General features: G+C 36.4%; 1 protein-coding gene across 25 annotated transcripts in view; it reads right to left on the reverse strand.

The window, feature by feature from the left end:
* The window catches only part of CCDC171 (coiled-coil domain containing 171), a 379,181-nt gene that overhangs the window by 68,456 nt on the left and 289,170 nt on the right, over positions 1 to 21,555 (reverse strand). For 24 of the 25 annotated variants that reach the window (XR_014247354.1, XM_082401590.1, XM_082401606.1 and 21 more), the window contains one exon: positions 20,122 to 20,253. The exons of the other annotated variant lie outside the window; for it this stretch is intronic. Coding sequence is in view for 23 of the 24 variants with exons in the window: in XM_082401590.1 (XP_082257716.1) it covers positions 20,122 to 20,253 (132 nt within the window). In the remaining variant the exon portion in view is untranslated. The remainder of the gene's footprint in view (positions 1 to 20,121; positions 20,254 to 21,555) is intronic. 25 annotated transcript variants of the gene reach the window in all.

Consider the following 21,555-nt stretch of genomic DNA (forward strand, 5'->3'; position numbering starts at 1 on the left):
AAAACAGTTTGGCAGTTTCTTAAAAAACTAAGCATCCACTTACATATGGCCTAGCAATCACATTTCTGAACGTTTATCCTAGAGATCATAGCTTCACATGTAATAGCCAAAAATCAGAAACAATGAAAATGTCCTTCAAGGGATGAATGGTTAAACAAATTATGCACATCCATACCATGGATACTAGTCAGCAACATAAAGGAACAAACTATTGATAGATGCAACAACTTGGATGGAACTCAAGGGCATCATGCTGAGTGAAAAAAGAGTCAACCTCAAAATGCCACATTCTGTAGGACTGCATTTATGTATTCTTGAAATAACAAAATTATAGAGACAAAATATTTAGTGGTTACCAGGGATTAGGGCTGATTTTGGGGGAGGGGTTGATATGTCTATAAAGTGGTTAGCTGAGGAAGATCTTTGTGGTGATGTAATAGCACTGTATCTTGATCACGGTGGTGACTACACAAATACACACGTGATAAAATGTCATAGAACTATACATACACATTGTAGCAATGTCAATTTTCTGGTTTGAATATTGCCCTAAAGTTATGTAAGATGTAACATTGGGGGGAAATGGGTGAAGGGTACATGGGGATTTCTTTCCTCTGTACTATTTTTGTAACTTCTTGTGAATCTACAATTACTTCAAAATAAAAAGGAGAGCAAAGTGTGTGTGTGTGGGGGGGGGGTATGCTAACATTTAACTAAAAAGAGGATATATATATACATATCTACATATATTTTAGAAACAAATAAACTTTTTTTGAAGTTTAAATGGTAGTTATTTATCTGGCAAAGGCCTGGACTAGACTAACCTGTCTCCTGCCCCTAACTCCTAGAGACTCCTTTATACAGATACTTGGATTAAACAACCTAGCTTATCACACTCAACCTGACAGAGTGTCAGACAACTGTCTATATTTGCTCACTGACTGGCAAAGCAGTGCCAGAAGGAGCCATAGTAGAGCCTGAGCCATCAAAGAAGTCAGTGCAATCTGACTCAGTACAATATGCACTCAGCCCAACTCTCCACTCAGAGTCAACCCCACATCTGCCTCAGAGTAGCCCAAAGAGGGAGGTGAACCCACGCTCTACCACCAGAATCACCAAACGCGTTGGAATGTATGGGAGTCAGTAAAGCCTAGGCTTGACCAAATCTTTGCCCAAGGTGCTCTCACTTCCTCTAGAGTCCCATTCTCCAAGGCTTACCAGAACCCCAGTTTTAACAACAACGATTACTATGTGCCAGACACCACATTATGAACTTTGCATATTTTTCCAATTCTGGCAATAAGCCTGTAGGACTCATTATCATCTCTATTTTACAGAACAAGAAACTAAGGCTCAGCGATGCAAAGTACATTATGCAAGGTCCCCTAGCTAATAAAGAAAGGAACTAGGTTTCGAATCCATGTCTGTCCAATTCCAAAGCCCATGCTTATCCCATGTGTTGCAAGCTTTCCAGTTTGCTTTGGACTGGTTTAGTGTTTTTTTGCTTTGTTTGTTTTGGCTATCTATCATACAAAGTTTCTCAGTTAAATCAGCAGAATTAATCTAGGCTTTCCAAGTTTCACAAAATTATGCAGATAGTCAATCACAACACTCATTTTTGTCAATTTAATTCATGTTTTCTCCTCTACTGACTGAAAAGGGTACAAAAGCAAAGCCCTCTTGAATTTTGCTATGAAACCAAGATTTTCAAAGATCTCAAACTCATTAATAATTATTATACTACATTGATTCTGAGCTACCAATTTTTGCTTATGTAATGGAAATATTTATTTCAAGCAAAAGAACTTCAGATGATATTTTCTTGGGGACTTCATTCATTCTGTAGAATGAGTTCAATAAACATTTCTAACAAATTAATGAATCTCTATACTATCCAAATATGTCACATAATTTCTATACTTCCCCCAAAGCATCTTTTGATCCTAGAAAAATGTAATATGAAAGAAGGTTGTGGGATTATTTTAATGAGAAAACAATTACGATTACAAATTATGGCAACTTTCCTATTATCCACACAATAGAAGATTACTTTGAAAAAAAGAGAAAATTTGGAAAACAACTTCTAGTGAGTTTAGTTGACTTATATACATAAAATGACAATGTGCTGTGCATCTCTCAGCAGCCTGACTTAAGGATCCAATAACATCAGTAAGGGACTTTACAAGCAAAATAAGACAGTGATATCCCAAATCCCACCCACACAGGATTAGCTCATGACTCAAATTCTCATTCTGAATGAGATCTAGGCATATTAGATATATGTACAGAAGGAAAGGGATTCCAAGGAATTATATTTTCATTTTTCGTACTAAGACTGGGGGGAGGCCTTTATCTTGCCATATCTGAAAATCTTCCCCGCAGAAAAATGACCTTTCCTTTATGTAGAAACTAGAATTTTGGTAAACCCGGTTTTCTTCCCCCTCTGTCTCATACAAGATGTTTTCCCATTCCTGGGGAGCCTACTTTTGACCGTCAATGTGCTAGGGGTTTGTGTGCATGTACTGGAATTACTATGTTTCCTTTGAGACTGGTCTGGGGCACTGATATCCACTTAAGATTGTGTACCCCTATTTATTTAGTAGAGGGAATGGTTAAAATCATGTGTAACTAGATACTTAATGCAATATGCACACAGATACTGAAATGCTTTTTAGTGATGATGGTGACAATGATAAGGATAGTAAATGCATCAAGTAATTAAGTAGAAGAAAAAAATTTTTTTTGCAAATGCACAACCTCCTTAAGTCAAGCACAACTAAAGACAAACAGCATAAATTGACTTAATGTGGTGTTGCATATAGTTCAGGTATGTTTTTGTTGGTGTTATTTTATATAAGAAAAAGAGAATCAAAGTTCATTTTCTCCTTTTCGCCATTTGAAAGGGCCCTGGACTTGACTTACCCCAACACTCAAAATTTTTACTGGCACCACTTTGAAGGGTGTAAATATTGTAGCTTTTCAGGTATGAGAAGGAGCCTCATGGGAAACCATATTCAGCAGAGTTGCAGAATACTTTTGCAGCCGATTTTTTTTAATGGTGTTTTCTTTGTATCGTGTTTAGACTCTCAACTTCTTTTCTGGCCTCCACTCAACCATGGCATATACAACTTAAATGTGCCAAAAACAAGACCAATTCTTTTTCAAATATTTTATTTCCAACCCGAATTGAATTAAGGCCAATTTGAGGCTAAATGCAGCATCTAGATTGATGGTGATTACTACTCTTATTACGCTAAAAGTTAATGTAAAGAAAGACCAAAAGGATAAGAAATGACATGTTGGTTTCCTGTAAGAATATGAAAAAGAGATCATCAAAATAATCAGAGAATGAAATAAAGTTCCTCTTGGAAACTACTGCATATGGACATATAATAATATATATGTCCATAATATTATAATAATAATAATAAGGACTATAATAGTAGTAGCAACAATAAATTCCCTTACCTTAGGGACTTAAAATTTTAAGTAATATACAAAATGCTCATTACATAGGTAAATTATAGAATTTATTAATGTGTTGCAAAACAAGGCCTGACAAACTGAGAATAGTTTAGTTAGTGAGTAACACAGAAATAATTGTGGGTCACAGGAAACCATGAAGAAACTTAACTTCACTACTTTAGCTCTCCATCAGAAAAAATATATATATTATTATAGTTACCATTTCTTGGGAACCTACTATGTCTTGACATCATTGTGAGTTTTACCATGGAGATTTATTAGCCTGCTTTAGATTCTATTGACATATAGATAAGACTTAGTATGGTATGAGTGTAAAAAGGAATATTTTGATTTAATGTAATGGTGTGAGCTGGAATTCAGGAAGTCTGGCTTTGTCCAAATGTTAAAACCATAACATCTGGCACAGATATGTGGAAATGTTTATATAAACTTTTGATAACTAAGAGTATATTCCTTGGAGATCACTGTTACTTTGACTATTCTCTAATTCTTATCAAGTAATAGATACACCTTTGCAGGATAATTTAGACTCCTCATGAAAAAGAAGGGCATTTTCTTGCTATATTAAATAAAGTATATGAAAATCTAAGCATGGTCTATTTTCTGTGGCAAACATGCATAATCTCTAATCTTTACACTGTCCTTGCAAAACAGGAATTACTTAGCACAATTTTACATATAAAACTACTGATGCTCAGAGTCCATAAATAACTTTCTTAAGGGCACATTGCTAACAAGTGGCACAACTGCAAATCAGGAGTTCATCTGATTCCAGGCTCCTTGCTCCTTTCTTTTATATGCACACAGCTCTGCCTCTGAAAAAGCTCACAGTAGAGAAAACTCCAGTTCATTAGTTAATGTATTCAACCAATATTATTGAGCACCTATTATGTCCCAGGTGCTGAAAATACAGTGCTAAAGACCAAGCCCTGCTCTCATGGGTCTTATATTCTAGTTAGGGGAGGATAACAGACAAATACATTAGGTCATGTGCTATGGAGGAAAATAAAGCAGGGTCAGGGCTATAAAGTGTGAAGGGGGAAGGGAGGCTAGTTTAGTTAGTGATGAGAGAAGGCGTCCATGAGATGACATTGAGACAAAAACATGAATGAAGTGAAGGACTGAGCCTCATGAAGATCTGGTGTGAGGCACACCAAGTAAAGGGACCAGCAAGCACAAGGCCTCCGAAATGGGACTGTGCCTGCTGTGTTCAGTTACAGCAAAAAGGCCAGTATTGCTACACATTCATTGCTATAGACTCAGTGAGTGAGGCGGAGAGCATTGGGAGATGGAAGTTGCAGAGTCAGGCCCAGGTCGTGAAGAGCCCAAAAGCAACATGAGACGGTTGGAGTTTATTTTAAGGGTGATGGGAAGCCATTTAGCTGTATGTGAAGAGAGGAGGCAAGTGCTGATTCCCATTTGTTAAGTTGGGGCAATAATACATTTTAAACTTTCATACTGAAACTGAGTGGATAAAACACTAATAGAGGAGATTATCTCCTCCAAAAAGACAGAACTCTTGTTTAAAACACTGTTTTTGAGGAGGATGTAAAACAAGGTTAGCGATACATTCAGGCCCTTTCCCGATCTTCACACTCCACAAAGGCTCAGAGCCTGCATGTGGGCCCTTGACAGTCCCCGTATTAGTGCTTGTTTTGTTCCTCTTGTATTAGGAACTAACATTTGGGGTTCTTTTTTTTTAAACTCCTCCTCCCTGAATGCACATTCATCCTCTGTCATTTCAGTCATCTGTCAAGCACAGGGCTGGATACAGAGCAGGAATTCCATACTTACTTGTTAAGACTGACTGAATTAACTACATGTAAGATGGTATGGTTCTTCAGTTTAGAGGTAGACCTTCAATTTCTGTAATAATGTGGACAATATTGAGAGTGCCTATTTATCCAAATTCAAAAGCTATTTGGAGCTTAACAAAGGGCACCTTATATTCCAATAATCTCTCTCTGATTGACGCTTTTTGGAGACCAAAGTGATAACTAGCACTCCCCATTTGTCTGTTCCAGAATCAACCTACAAAGATCCAACAGCTTTAATCAAATTTGAGCAGTGTAACAAAAACACATCCTAATTTTGATCTTTTGTGGGTTCAGTATGCAATTTTTTTAAGGAGTGGTGTTAATACAAAAAGAAAAGTTATAGAAATAAATTACTTACAGGGCTGAGAGCTAGATGCTCACGACCAAAGAAAAACTGCCCAATCCAGTATCTCAAAACCAACAGCTTTCAGAAAGTGCACTTGATCTAAGCTACTGATAAAGAGTAAATACGTTAACACACACACACACACACACACACACAATGTTGAACACTTATCTTTCCTCCTTTCACATAAAACTGTTAGCTTTATGAATCTCAGCAAAGGACATCCATTAGTGTCTTTACATCAATTTGTACGAAGATGCTAAAAAGCCATTTAGTTGGAATTATAAGAATTCAATGCACTTGTTTGTGGTTTAATTAAATGCAATATGAACAATTTTCAATATACCTAAAGAAAAGCAATCAGTAAAGAGAGAGAGAAAAAATTTTATGAGCTCTTTATTAAGAGCTAATCTTTTACTACCATGATCCCATTCTGATTCTCATATATATCAAATTGGTTTGGGAATCTACATGCTTCAGTCAGGGTTATCAGCCTTGAATAACTCCTAAAATTTCTATTCTATGACAAAATTCATTGAAGTATATTAAACTATATCACTCCGAAAAAATAGTTACTATATTGTTTTAAGGACAAATTGCTTCTAAGGTGCTTTCTGATTTCAACTAAATCAATGACTTTATTTTTTGTACATTATGAAGGAACAAACAATAAGAAATCCAGCAGAGACCATAATTTATTCACAACACCACTGAGCTTAATTAACTGAAAAGAATCCTACCAATCATTTAGTTCTACCCTTGTTTGCAGATGAGACAATCCCATAGATGTCACTGCTGCAGAGCTACCGAGCAGCTCCGGCTCAAACTCCAGATATTTCCCATCTGTATTTCCTGACAGTAACATTTTACATGAAAGGGGATTTTTAACTGCATAACCTTCAAGGCCCACTCAAATGCCACCTCCTCTATGAAGCCTCTCCTAATCTTCCCAGCAAGAACAAATTTCATTCTCCTCTAAAGCGCAGGCTTGGGACTTTATCTATGTCTCTCCTACAGCAATCATTTTTTCCCTCTCATTTCAATCTCAAATTTCATATTCCCTCTAGAAAGATTTTTGAGTCACCCCTGTATCCCAGAGCACAGCACAATGCCTTGTTCTTGGCAGGTGCTCAATACATCATTGGATGATGTTAGCCATACCCAAATCTATATGATTGAAAGAGCTGACCATTTTATTGTTTAAAGCCAATTTACTGGTTTGAATTGGTCTCTAAATACTCTCAAAAATATGTAAAGAACTCATACAACTCAGTAGCATAAAAACAAATATTCCAATTAAAAATGGGCAAAGGATCTGAATAGAATTTTTCCAAAAACACATACAAATGGCCAACAGGCACATGAAAAGGTACTCAACATCACTAGTCAAGAGGGAAGTGCGAATCAAAGCCACAATGAGATATCACCTCATACCTTTTAGAACAGTTATCATCAAATCAAAAAGACAAAAGAGAGCAAATGCTGGTGAGGGTGTGGAGAAAAGGAAACCCTTGTGCACTGTCAGTGGGATTGTAAATTGGTACAGCAACTATGGAAAACAGTATAAAGGTTCCCCCCAAAATGAAAAATGATCCAGCAATTCCACTTCTGGGACCATATCCGAAAGAAACAAAAACACTATGTCAAAGAGATATCTGCACCCCTATGTTCACAGCAGCATTATTTACAATAGCCAAGACATGAAAACAAACTAAGTGTTGATCAACAGATGAATGGATAAAGAAGTCTTTATATATATGTATATATGTATGTGTGTGTGTGTGTGTGTGTATATGTGTGTGTGTGTATATATATATATATATCAGCCATTACAAAAACAAAAAGAAACTCCTGCCATTTGTGACAACATGGATGGACCTTGAGGGTAATATGCTAAGTGAAATAAGTCAGACAGAGAAACACAAATACTGTCTGATCTCACTTAAATGAGGAATTTTTTTTAAAACTCAGGAAAAAAGAGATCAGATTTATGGTTACCAGAGGTAGGAGGTGAGGAGAAAGGGGACTAGATGAAGGTAGGGTGGTCAAAAGATACAAACTTCCAGGTATAAGGTAAGTAAGTTCTAGGGATGTAATGTACAACATGATGACTATAGTTAACATTGCTGTGTGGTAGATTTGAAAGTTGTCAAGAGAGTAAACCCCAAGTTCTCATCACAAGGAGAAAAACTTTTTTTTTTCTTTTTTCTTTTTGTATATGAGATGATGGATGTTAACTAAACTAATTGCGGCAATCGTTTCACAACACTACATGTAAGTCAAATTATGCTGTACACCTTAAACTTATACAGTGCTGTATGTCAATTATATCTCAATAAAACTAGAAAAAATAAAAAATAAAGCTATAACCAATCCAATAAATCAATAAATACTCTCAAATGATATTTCCATATTCCCTCTAGAATAATTAGATAACTTTGACTCAAAGGCCACCCCGGGGGCTTCCCTGATGGCGCAGTGGTTAAGAATCCACCTGCCAATGCAGGGGACACGGGTTCAAGCCCCGGTCTGGGAGGATCACGCATTCCGTGGAGCAACTAAGCCCGGGAGCCACAACTACTGAGCCCACGTCCCACAAGTACTGAAGCCCGCGCGCCTAGAGCCCGTGCTCCACAACAAGAGAAGCCACCGCAATGAGAAGCCCACGCACCGCAATGAAGTGCAGGCCCCGCTCGCCGCAACGAGAGAAAGCCTGCACGCAGCAATGAAGACCCAACACAGCCAAAAATAAATAAATAAATAGATTAAAAAACAAAACAACAAAGGCCATCCTGGTTGCTAAGACTCCTCGCTCCCAGTTACCAGAGTGTGCCTAGACTCTAGGAAAGCTGGTTTCTTCAGACCCTTCAAGAGTCTGCATTACCTTACCCAGTGGGAACAAATTAGAAGGATATGCAAGAAAAGATAAGCAGTTTATGTGACCAGGAATTTCACCCATTCCGCTTTCAGAATACAAAAAGGAAGGGGCCTTGAAAGAATGTCTCAGGAGACTCCTATTCACATGGAACTGAAACGTGCCTTTAGTTTCCAAACATGATCAGACTTGCGCAAAGTAAAGCCTATTAGAGCCATATCTGATTAGCCTGTAACACAATTGTTGAAGTCTCTGAGTTTTTAGGGGACACAAACTACACATGATTCCTTTAAGGCTCAAAACATAAAGCACGACATACTAGATATTAAATTCAAATTTCACTCAAGAATACATGCCACGGGCTGAATGTGCCTCACTATAAGAAAAACACAAGTCTTGCATTGAAGCAGTAATATGTGTTATTTTGGTGGGAAATGTTTTATAATGTTGATACAGTTCCCACAATCCCAATCTGAAACCTCGGACCGAGATGTGTTTTGGAGCTTGGGATTGTTTGGATTTTGGAAGTATGGAGCATATACCGTATATTAACACTCTAGTTGGGATGTGGGGCAACACAGTCTAATCAAATACATTCTACAGCAAAACCTTGGAATGATCACACTGAGGGGAATAAGCTGAGCCACAGCTCTTCTCAGGCTTTGTCACAAAATTAGTTCAGGTCAAGTTTTGCCTCCGAGTTACCAGTTTTCAGAGCATTTTATTGCTACCTACCACTCAGTGCTAAAGGGAAATCATTTAACCTCTTCATGTGCTGTAATCAAAAACTTGGTAATAACGTGAGACACCCAAAACTTTCAAAGAATCCCTTCTCACTTGAGGAAGAATCATAACATTCCTCAATTCACACACACTGTCTCAGTAGTAATCATCTTAACTGCTATCTTTTGAGGGCTTTGTGTAAGTCCCCATGCTAAGTGTCTCATAAAGATTCTTTTTTTCTATTTTTTCCCATGACATAACTTAATAAATATATAAGGTGAAGCTGCATATTTTATTTTAATCATGATTTCCTTCTCAATTTTAGAAGGATTAAAAACATGGAGTTTCTTCTTCTAAGTTTTACATGTTGTAGGTAAATCATTCTACCAGATAATCATTCAACCAAAGACCTAAGGTTTGAGGACTTTTTAAGCCTTATTTGCAAATATACAATGTGGGCCTCTTTTAAATATGGCACAGATATCACTTAGGCTTATGATATGCCGCTTTGCTAAACCTCCTACCACTGGCACAGAACCCAGGAGCTTTCTTCACCTTAGTGCTCTGTTTTCTATGTTGCCCTTTTAATCCTAATGAAGTTACACCAAGTCAGGTTCATTGTGATTCATATGCATTATAAAATATACTCTGGACAAAAATATTGCTCTGCAACACAGAAGCAATGTCATACACTCCACAGAGAAAATCTACCTGGGGGCTGTGGGGTGAAATAGCCCTCACTCAGAAGAGATATTAAGATATGAGTATTTCACAGTTTCCTCAGCGAGTTACTTCTTAAGTTAGTCTTCCCCACAAAAGTTACACCTCTTTTTAATCAGCACTATGAAATTTTTGGCCATTGAAAGAAAAAAAAAGAAGCTATTAGCACTTTACTAGAAGGCTCTGAAACTGAAAAGCATTTAAAGCTTCAAAATTACCCTATGTTTCATTGGTCACTTAATATACAGCACTTATACAACCTCAGATAAAATATTTTTTAAACCATGATTCTGACAACTCCAAGTTTAAGTAAGTGGGGAGAGGAAGATTTACTATAATTTGAAAAGATTTAAGATCACTTTTAGTTCTCTATTTCAATTCAATCCTCTGTCTCTTTCTGTCCCTCTGTCTGTCTTCTGTCTCTACCTACACACCCCCCCCCACCACACACACACATACACTCTTGTGACTCATAATAGTCTATTTAATAAAACTTAAGGCATCTGTGGAATCATTACAAGAAATTACTTTTGTACCTAGTTTTAGACTGAATGATTTACTGCATTTCCCTTAATCCTTAAGTTGCATATTCATTGCTGTATTTTCCTCTAAATGCTGTCACTTAAATTGTCATGTGGAATAGGGCAAATCAGGGTCAGTTTATATAAGCGGCATCAATCTGAAGAACTTCATTGGTCTTTATTTCAAGGCATTATGCAAAGAAAACTGACATTAAGAGAGCCTTAACTGACAGCAAATGAAATCAATCAGCAAATCACTAAGCCATAATAAACTCACTCAATTTGTACATAACCCTTCCTTTCCCAGGTCTTCACCTAGGCAGTCCATCAAACACTGTTTTTTGTCCAAGTAGCTAAAATGAAGAGCAATTCTGTTGTAGCCCTTGAAAGTTCAAGTGCTCACAGGCTTCATTCTCTCAATAATAAGCATTAAAAGGTATTATTGAGTAGGGTTATACTTAAATAGGCTTCAAAAATGAAAAAAAAAAAAAAAAGATAGAGAAAGGGTCAAGTTTGGGATTTAGTTTTTGCCTCTTAACATTAATGGCAAAGAAATGATGTTCATATCATTCAGCAGCTTTTCTGCTTTGAGCTACCTAGAACTGAAAATTGTAACTAAAAAAAAAAATGCTCTGTACTTTCATATGTTTTGTGCTTTTGTTTCTTTGTTTTCAACTAGGTGTGTCTCAAACATTTCACATACAGGCAAATATTGTCACCTTTTCAGAGTTGGAATTTGAAGTCCAAAAAAAAAAAAAATCAAATGGTATAAATAAAGGCAACAAAATGAGTTAAAAGGACATATGAACACAGTAGTAATGCTTTAATTACTTTAAAAAATAATTATTCAAATAGAAGTATATGGTGGGCATTCACCAAAGTGTTAGCAATGGCTTTATACTGAGCTATAAGAAAACACTAGAGTTGTGGAACATTTTGTTCTTTTTATTGCACATGTTGCTACTAAAGTGAAACCTGTATCAAACAGGTCATCAGTCAAAAGTCTCCAAGAGTCAAAACACTAAAACATTCCTTAACGTACTTAGGTTACTTTTCCTGAAACACAGGCCTGTTTGCAGTTCAGTCCAACATAATTTATATTAATTTAGCATTTTATGATATAAAAAGCACCTTATCTCTTTTGATCTCCCCACATTACATTATCTAACCTGATCTCCCCACAACCCTGTGAGTGAAAGTAAGACAGGCTTCACCACCTCCATTTAAAAATGAGGAAATAGGGGGCTCAGGGCTGTTGAGTGACCTGCCAAGGTGGTTACATTACAGAGCCGGGACTTCAATCCAGGCATTCTGACTCTCCACGTAGGCTTTCTCCAATACTACATTGCTTGCCTCTTTCCCCAGCAGACAAGAGTTATTTTCTCTCTTCCAAATTCCCATTCTGATCAACATAATGTTTCCAGCAAACTCAATGACATTCAGAAAATTGCACAGATTCATGGTTGCCAACTCCCCTATCATCTGATTTACTTGCTTTTCTTTTAGAAGGGCAAAAATGTCAACCTGAGATTGAAAACTAAGTGAGTCTACACCTGATCAAGGAATGTTTATAAGCCAAATATTTAAAGGAAAACAATTTAAAAACTACCTATTAGTGCTGTTTAATTTCCAAAGTTTTTTCATCCACGTCATGTGATCCTCACAACTGTCCCAAGATGCAACAGGGCAAGTATCGTCATCTTCATGTTACAGATGACAAGGTGATGCACCAGAAGAATTAAGGGCCGAAAGCTCATAGACAGTGATTCTAGGATAAAACTCCAGTTGCACTCAGCACCACAAGGACGATAATTCATATTCATCCTTCACAAGAAAGGACAATGTTGTTTTCCGTGAGAAAAAGACAACAACTGGATAAAATAATGAGAATTCCTGTTACCTGTGTGATTTGTGTCTACAGGTAAAGGATTCCATCTGTTCTGTGGCTAATCCTATTACTTTCTGGTAAAGTTGTATAACCTCTTCAACCTTCTGTGATAGTGACTCTGCTATGGCTTTATTTTCTTCCAAATTATTCTTCCTTATAATAAACAAAGGAAGAAATGATTTTTAAAAACTAGAAAAAAAAGACTTTATTTTAAATAATTCCTACCAGATTTTACTTAGTGTCAGTTCAGATCACTGATGCCAGGTCACTCCCACAGGGAATAATTCGTGAATATTTTCAGCTGAGTTAAGGAGTAGGGAGTCACTAAATTCTTCAGTGTAAGATTCTGTGTAGCAGAAGCTTTATACAGATGCATTTCCTTGCCCTCATATGTCATCCTGTCATTTTCAAAAGGCAAAGAGAGATTAAAGTCCCAACAGGAAAAAAAACAAAACAAAACTGTTGTTTCAGACCACCACTAACCTGAAATAAAACCCATGATGCAGGGCTTCCCTGGTGGCGCAGTGGTTGAGAATCTGCCTGCCAATGCAGGGGACATGGGTTCGAGCCCTGGTCTGGGAAGATCCCACATGCCACGGAGCAACTAGGCCCGTGAGCCACAACTACTGAGCCTGCGCGTCTGGAGCCTGTGCCCTGCAACAAGAGAGGCCGCTATAGTGAGATGCCCGCGCACCGCGATGAAGAGTGGCCCCTGCTCGCTGCAACTGGAGAAAGCCCTCACACAGAAACGAAGACCCAACACAGCCATAAGTAAATAAATAAATAAATAAATAAAATAATAATAATAATTAAAAAAAAAAAAACCCATGATGCAAGATGTAAAATGTCCCATCAGCTAAACATTTAAAAAAAAAAACTATTTAGCACACCTAGACTTAAGAGATTTTTTTCTTTTTTAGAAATCTTAGCTATCACTTAATGCCCAAGATTATGTTTTAACGACAGATACAAAGAAAAATACATTTTTTTTACAAGTCTTTTGAAATAAAATATGGGGATTAAGAAAATAATGGTAGCATATATCACCTGGTAAAATATCTGGACCAAAAAGCATAATTCTACATTTTTACTCTCAAGATTCTGCCCTAAAATTCTGTTTGATGCATCCCCCTATGCCCTCCACCACCACCATCATCACCACCAAAAAAAAAAAAAAAAAAAAAAAGCAAATCAAATAGGCAGAGGAAGGGAAGGGAGGAGGAAGGGAGGCAGGGACGGTGAGAGGACTTAGGTGATAATACCGGAACTGCTCTAATAACGACTGATGGGCGAGGCTAAATTTCTAGCAAAGTCTTCCTGGTCAATGGAAACTAAAACGTCCTGAAACCTTAGGAGAAGATACAGATTCAGGACAACAAGGTGTAACTCACAATGACTATAAATCAATGTTTAAATGCTATTATGCTATTATTTAATCACTGTTGTCCCAATTTGCAACACATCCTAAAATTAGTCCTTCTGTACACATCAACATCTTACTTCTCTTTATATTTTGTTTTATTTAGCATTGCTCACAGCTCTAGTACCAGCAAGTTTTGAAGAAACTTAATGTCTGCTTGTGTATTATCAAATCTTCAGAGTAGAATTCTAAAATTTTAACTAGCAAATAACAAAAATATTTTCTCTGACAACATTACTTCAGGAAGTGCCATTTATTCTTCCTGGTGTCAACATGAAAAACAAATGCACTAATTCTTATATTCGTCCTTGAGGTAGGCCTCAAATCCTAGACATTTAGATTCCTCATTGGCACAATTTTTATTCTGTGGAACTGGAGATTACAGCTGTCAAGCAGCTAGATGAGACAAAGGATGGCATTTTCCCATCAAAATGCCTTTATTCTCAGATGAACTATATGATTTTTCCAGCTAATTGTTTTCCCCTAATAAACAGGTCTTCCCTGGGAAGCACTTTCCAGCCTTTGAAGAAGGTAGCATTTCAACATTCTCTTTGATGCCACAAGTGAATTCTAAAATCATTTTATGTTTTTTAATTTAAAAGATATTTTGATTTTAGAATTTAAAGAGAATTGCACACTCACTGATAACAACTTTAGATAACCCAAAATCTTCCCAATACCTTATTACAAAAATGACCCCACTTACCAAAAAGGTCAGATTTCCAATAATGTCAAACATTCAAAGCACAGTCATGGACCCAGAAATAAATGAAAAGGAATATCTATGAGACATACAGCTGTCACAAAATATATTCTTTTTACTTCACCATGGAGACTCTTAGACTAAACCCTGACAACTCCGTAAATTAGGAACCCAGTGAGAATGGACATCTGAAAATAAGGGAAGACCTGAACTATAAAAAGAAGGTAAAACTTTCTTTTAGTATCAGAAAATAAAGAACCATACTTTAAAAAGGAAACTAAAGAACTAATAGAAGTCATCTAGTCTTTCAGGGACAACTGGGCAATTTTACATATTTAGTATTCTACATATTTAGCAATATTTCCATTCAAAATGGCTAATTTTCATGTTTTAAAAAATAATCAGAGATCTGAAAATTCACTTATGGGGATGGAATAACTTGAAGAAGAAAATATCTACATAATACAAGATTTCAAGTAAAATTCCCTAACATTTCTTTAACTTCTAACTATGCCCAAATGAAGACATTTCTTATACAACAATTAGAAGGCTGCTGCATTAAGCAGTGTAACTGGGAACACATGTAAAAAATTATTGAGTGATTCTTGATATTTTTATTCCCTGACAGTTTAGGTACTTAGGTACAAGGTATTTGTTCCTTCTCTACATTAAAAAAAAAAAATCCCTTCAAGATGCCCTTTTATGATTTAACTTTATAAATACAACAAAATAGCTGGAAGAAATTTCTATGCCTGGAAAGTAAGTTAAATGTAAAAAACCGTGGTATCCCAAAAGTTGCGGGTATAGCACATAACAAACAACCATACCAAGTAAGGACTTTGTAATAACATGGTAGGTTATGGGTGATTAAAGGATTACTGGATTTACGGTAAAGACCCTTGTTTAAAATCTTCATAAATAAATGGTTTCACGATGAAGCCTTTCTAATGAACTGTTTATAAACATATATTTATAAAATATACTACATTTCCAGAGGTATAGTTATTGTGCACTAAGCCTTAAACACTTTTATGAGATGGTCCAGGGGACTTTTCCTTTTAAATGAAGTGGGTTTATAAGTTAAAAAAAAAAAATGATCCCAAGTCTCTTAAAGGCGTGCACAACTTAGGCACAGCAGCTTCCTAAGTCACCTTGACAAGTGTCTGAAATCAAGTATTCATTCACCCATACATACTGAGGGCCTCTTCTATGTGAGGCAGGGTTCTGCGCTCTGATGATGCAGCAGTGAACAAAACCAAGTTCCTGGTCTCACGACCTTTCATGTTAGTGGAGAGCTAATAAATAGTGAGTGTTTACAATGTACCTGTCACTATTCTAAGCACTTCAGGTGGATTAACCCATTCAATAGTCACACTGAGTTAGAAACTTCTATTATTTTCATTTTATAGATGCAGAGGCTGAAATACACAGTTTAAGTAACTTTCCCCATTAATCTCTTTTGGATTTCTATTCTCGCCATGATCTCCTCACAAACGAAATTGTATTTTATAGACAGACCCTACCTTTATTCTTTTTTCCTCTCAGCTACCCTAAAACACACACACACACACACACACACACACACACACACACACAAAACACTATGCCATGGTTTACAAAAAGGCAGAAAGGCATGATTAAAAGAATGAATGGACCAGTCACCCTACTCACTGGATATGTGACCTTTAGCAATTTACTTCATCTCAGTAAACTTCAGCTTCTTCCTTTGTAAAACAGATAGAAGCAGAGCACCTATTATTCATAGGGTTGTTGCAGGGATTAAATGAGAGAGTAAATGTAAGGTGCTTAGCACAGTAACTGGTACAGGATAAGCACTCAATAATATCAATATTGATATTGTTCTGTGTTGTTTATTGTTGAATGGGAATGGAGGCAAAACATTTATTGGATGCCTGCTAATATTTTCCAGATATTAAAAGCATCACATATCATAATTATTGAAAAAACACAATTCAAAGTGTAAGACGATGAGTAACAGGCATCTTTATAAAGTATGGGCAGAATATTTTTTCTTACAAAGTCCTCTGCATTCACACTGTACTGCGCTTTTCAGCTAAAGCTAACTTGTCTAACCTAGGTGTTTTATTTTTTTCCAGTATCCTAGTAGACTAATATGCTGCTATTTACGAGATAAAAGCCCAGGTATAATAGTTCTAAACTTGCCATAGGAGCTTAAACAGGGGTTACATTGGCGACATGGCCTCACTGGAACATCAGGTAACAAGGAAAAGTAAGTAGGGAGCTACAGTTGATCTTAATCAAAATTATTTGAAGCTTTTGAAGAAACAAGGAAGACTGAAGGAAACAAATGGAAAGATATAGAGAAAAGATTCTAAGTAACAATTTCTTTAAAAAAAAAAACACCCAAACACACCCCTCAAAAGTAATAAAATCGGGCTTCCCTGGTGGCGCAGTGGTTGAGAGTCTGCCTGCCAATGCGGGGGACACGGGTTCGAGCCCTGGTCTGGGAGGATCCCACATGCCGCGGAGCAACTGGCTCCGTGAGCCACAATTACTGAGCCTGCGCGTCTGGAGCCTGTGCTCCGCAACAAGAGAGGCCGCGATAGTGAGAGGCCCGCGCACCGCGATGAAGAGTGGCCCCCACTCGCCACAACTAAAGAAAGCCCTCGCACAGAAGCGAAGACCCAACACAGCCAAAAATAAATAAAAAAAAAAAAAAAAAAAAAGGTAATAAAATCAAGCTACTGTTGCTTACTTCATCTTTACAATGTTTCCCATACTGGTCACAGTAATGAGAGCCACCAAGCGTTGTCTGCTTTCTTTGTGCTGGGCTCTGTGCTCTCTGCTTTACATGCATTGCCTCATTCAAACTTACTACAAGCCTGAGAAATTGTTAGCATTACACTTTGTTGCAGATAAGGAAATCAGGGCTAAAAGCTAGCAGATCGCAGAGACTAGGTGAACTGAATTATCTCCTGTAGAAGAGTATCAGTCACATGCTCTTCTGGGTACAGAGAGATAAGGTAATCCACTCATCCTCTTCAACTTTCAGTCATGCTCATTGGTCTTCCTTCCATCAAGGATTATACCTGTAATAAAGCTTGCCCCTTTGGAAAAGACAGACAGTGGCTGTCTAGGAAAACTTCAGCTCCTACCGCTCTAAACGATGGTTGTATATGTTGGCCAAATAATTCAGACACTACCACATCCTGCATAGTGGTCCCCCCCTCATCATAATCGAAAGCCGTGCGCGCTTTGAGCAGTCTGCGTCATCAGCACACAGTACAAAGCTAAACAAATACTGAATTCCTAGATATAGAGCCACACTTAGCATAAATATATATATTTACAAACTGCAAAAAGGTGAAAAGTAGAGTTCTATAATGTTAGCCTGTCAAATGGAAACAAAATTTTGTATCTGTGCATTTGTCTACAATACAGCATAAACTATGACCTACATCATACACAGATGCATAATGTACACTTTGTAAATGGAAGAAAAACCTCCACTGTAGATTTCAAAGGTTTCACTCTTACCATTTAACACAGGCATCTAGATTTTTACTGTCAGATTTTACCAGTTCAGGCTTTGCAGTCAAATACACCCAGACTTAAACCCAGACTCTAGGCCCTACCATTTACTTGCTGTTGATCTGAGGAGAGTTACCTGCTATAGTTGTTGTTTTCAATTGTAAAATGGAAATAATGCCATCTATCTGACAGCTCCATTGCGAGAATTAACTGAGATCATTTATTTAAACAGCTAAGCATGATACCTGTTACACAGTAAGTGCTCACTAAAATGGCACTTATTATTATTATTATAATTATAGTTATTATTATAATTAAGGTCTTCAATTAATACAGTGTCTTTCTTCTCAAAGTACTCTATATCACCAACTGTGTGCCTGTGTGTGTGTGTGTGTGTGTGTGTGTGTGTGTGTGTGTGTGAAACACTATTAGGGCCCAAATCATGCGCTCTTCTCTGCACAGGATACTAAACCAAAACATATATTACTAAACTACAATGCATGTTACAGCACGTCAATACAAAATTTACCCAAGTGTTTAGGTATCTGGCAACCCACATAACTATTTTTATTAGAACTTGGAAAAGATAGTAGTTTAAAATACAAGCCCATCCATTTCCTTCCTGTTATTCACAGATGTCAGAACTCTAGAGAGTTCATGCTTTGCCTCAAAAAATGGCATTCCTAAGAAGCAGTCTTTTTCCAAATCACCACAATCTAGAGTATGGGGGAAGTCTTTATTTGTGAATTATGACAAGTACTAAGCCCTGTGAGATCCCGAATTAAGATAACCAAGCAAAGGATTACTTTACAACCACTAGAAAAATCTCAAATCATATTGTACTTTAAATATAATCAAATTGTAAATGTACATCTTAATCTTGTACTAAATAATGGTACAGTATTCTAGCCTATAACTGAAAATAAAAATGCCTTATGCTTCATTTTACAATTACATATGTTTTAGATATATTGGTGGACAATCTAATGAAAGAAACAACAAGCATTTTTTTCTTTGTTGAGCATTAATTTGAGTACTAATAACAAATTAAATTAGGGTATGGAGCATGTAGAAAAAAATTAACATAGCCCCACTTGGACTGACGTTAATTTTGTACAAAGTTAAAATTTTACAGGGTCATAAACTGAAGAATGAAAAAGTTTATCTTAAACCTCAAAATGTGAAAGGGACTGAGTTTTAAGAGATATTTCTCTTAAATACATTGAAAAACCTAGGGTGCTATTGAACAAGGACAACCTCTTTTGAATTACCAGGCTCCCTATAGTTTACATAATGTCGATGGATTTTTCTAATAAAGAAATTGGGCATTAAAGGGAAAATAAAATACATACTAAATTTTGTTTTGTCTGATTAAAAAATATTTTTAACCCTAAGGAGAAAAATGATCACAATAACCTAATAGTAATCTAGAATAGAAAGCTAGCTGCAGCATCTGAAAATAAATATGTTTTTGAAAATAAATATCTTTATTAAGTTTATTTTAAAGTTATTTGAGGTTTTATGATTTGGTGCTTTGAGTTTTGTAAATGAAATAACCCAGCTGGCACATATAACAAAGTTCATTAAAACTAAACATTGAAGTATAAGATACTTTTCAATGCAAAGTGCACCTAGGTTCTAGATTTGCTGAAATTAAATTACCACCTGAGAAATGTTGGATATACTTTGGAATTAACACTGAAAAATATCAAATATCTCTCCTGATAATTTTATCTAAAGTGATTTATTGTAAAACAATAAGAGCTACAAATTCAGACTAGCTTAAAGAGATAACAGCCTAGCGTCTTATTGTCCTCTGCTGCCCAAAAAGTATGTTCTTTTAATACTGCACTTAGCTATAAAACGCACGTTTTTCCTTGGTAAAAAATAAAAAACTTTTCTGGATTATTTAATTGGCTAGTTCTAGGCTTTAAAGAAAAAAAACACAATTATTTGTGAAATATAGTGTTACATGACGGAAGAAAAATGAAAAATTATTTGCATCTTCTTCAAGTTAGTCACAGTACTTTGAGGCTTCCATTCTCCACAGTTAGTGCAATTTCTTTTTCTACATGTCTCGGTAGCAAACAATGTAATTTAGACTCTAACCTGGCACGCTACAACCTCTGGCCTGCCCTTGAGCCCCTCCATTGCAAAGGTCTCCAGGTGCAGTCTGGGTAGCTGCAGGGTGAAGTCATTCCTACTTGCCGCAGTCCGTGACAGCGAGATCTGATCTCTGACCTAAAGGGAAAAAAATAGCATCAATGGTAATTCCCCTTCAGACACATTAACTGGGATGAACTGGGTCCCCTTGAGCCCACTGAGTGGACTTGCATTGATCGCTGGACCTGAAATCCATGAATAAATTTAGGACTAATTGATTTTTCGTTGCAAATAAATCTCTAATTCAGAGTACTGGGGGAGAATGTTAAGAAGAAAAAGCATCCTCCTGCTTGAAATGAGGGAGGGAAGGAGAGTCGCTGGAGCTCTTCTGATCAAGAGGTTTTGAATTATTTTTTCACTGTTCCACCCTCAGAAGAAAAAGGAAAGAAGGAAAAAACATCCACAAAATCAAAAATAAACAGCAATCTCCTACTTATTCTAACTTTCTTAATAACGTGTTTAATTTAACTGGTATTAACTGATATATATTAAACAAGATAGTTATTAGGTACTAGTCTTTGAAAAGAAAACTTCAATATGTACTCTAGAATAAAAACAAATATGCTCAACACACAAGGAGACTTAAAAATATACTAGCAAGAGGTCTGCTTGCCCTCTTTACTCTAAATTAAACTTGAGGCTTAATGATTAAATACATATAAACCAACTTGGTCACACAACTTCTAAATAAGATAATGGATAAAATTAGTAGTGTTTGTACTATATTTTAAGTATTCAGTAAGGTAACAATACAAACACATCACAGATACAGAGAATTGGAGAAACACCAATTCTCTAGCTAGCCTCTGCATCACATGCAGTTGATATTACACTGCCACCTTCTGGACAAATGAGAAATGCTCACTATATAATATAAACAGATAGAAGAACATGCTCAGAAACAGGTATTTTCATTTTTAATTTCCAAACTTAGTAAAAGCCTCAAAAATTCCACAGTTTAGTTTTCTTTTGAGACCAGTGATCTCTCATCTTTAATCATACAGTTTAATGATAGCAGTTTTCATATGTATACGTATTTCCTAACTTTCCTTATACCTGAATAGGTTTTAAAAAATTATCTCTTTGACACCATATATTTGATAAATAGTATACAATTAGCTTAAAACCACAGGACAAAAAGAGTTTTTATGAGGTAGCAAAGGTCAAGAATGGGGAGAACTATCATTGCTCAAATAAATGTATTTATATCTCTAGTTTTATCTGAGCACTTTCATATGTAACTTGGCAATAATATGATAGAAATCCCCACCTTCATTTGTCTATTCCAGCTTGTAAAACTGTTTGAATTATTTCTTACTTTATGAATGAACTATCATACTACATAGGGTTTCCTTAAATCAGCAAACATGCGCAAATACA

This window comes from Balaenoptera borealis (assembly GCF_965194805.1).
Source record: "Balaenoptera borealis genome assembly, chromosome: 8".
NCBI lineage: Eukaryota > Metazoa > Chordata > Mammalia > Artiodactyla > Balaenopteridae > Balaenoptera > Balaenoptera borealis.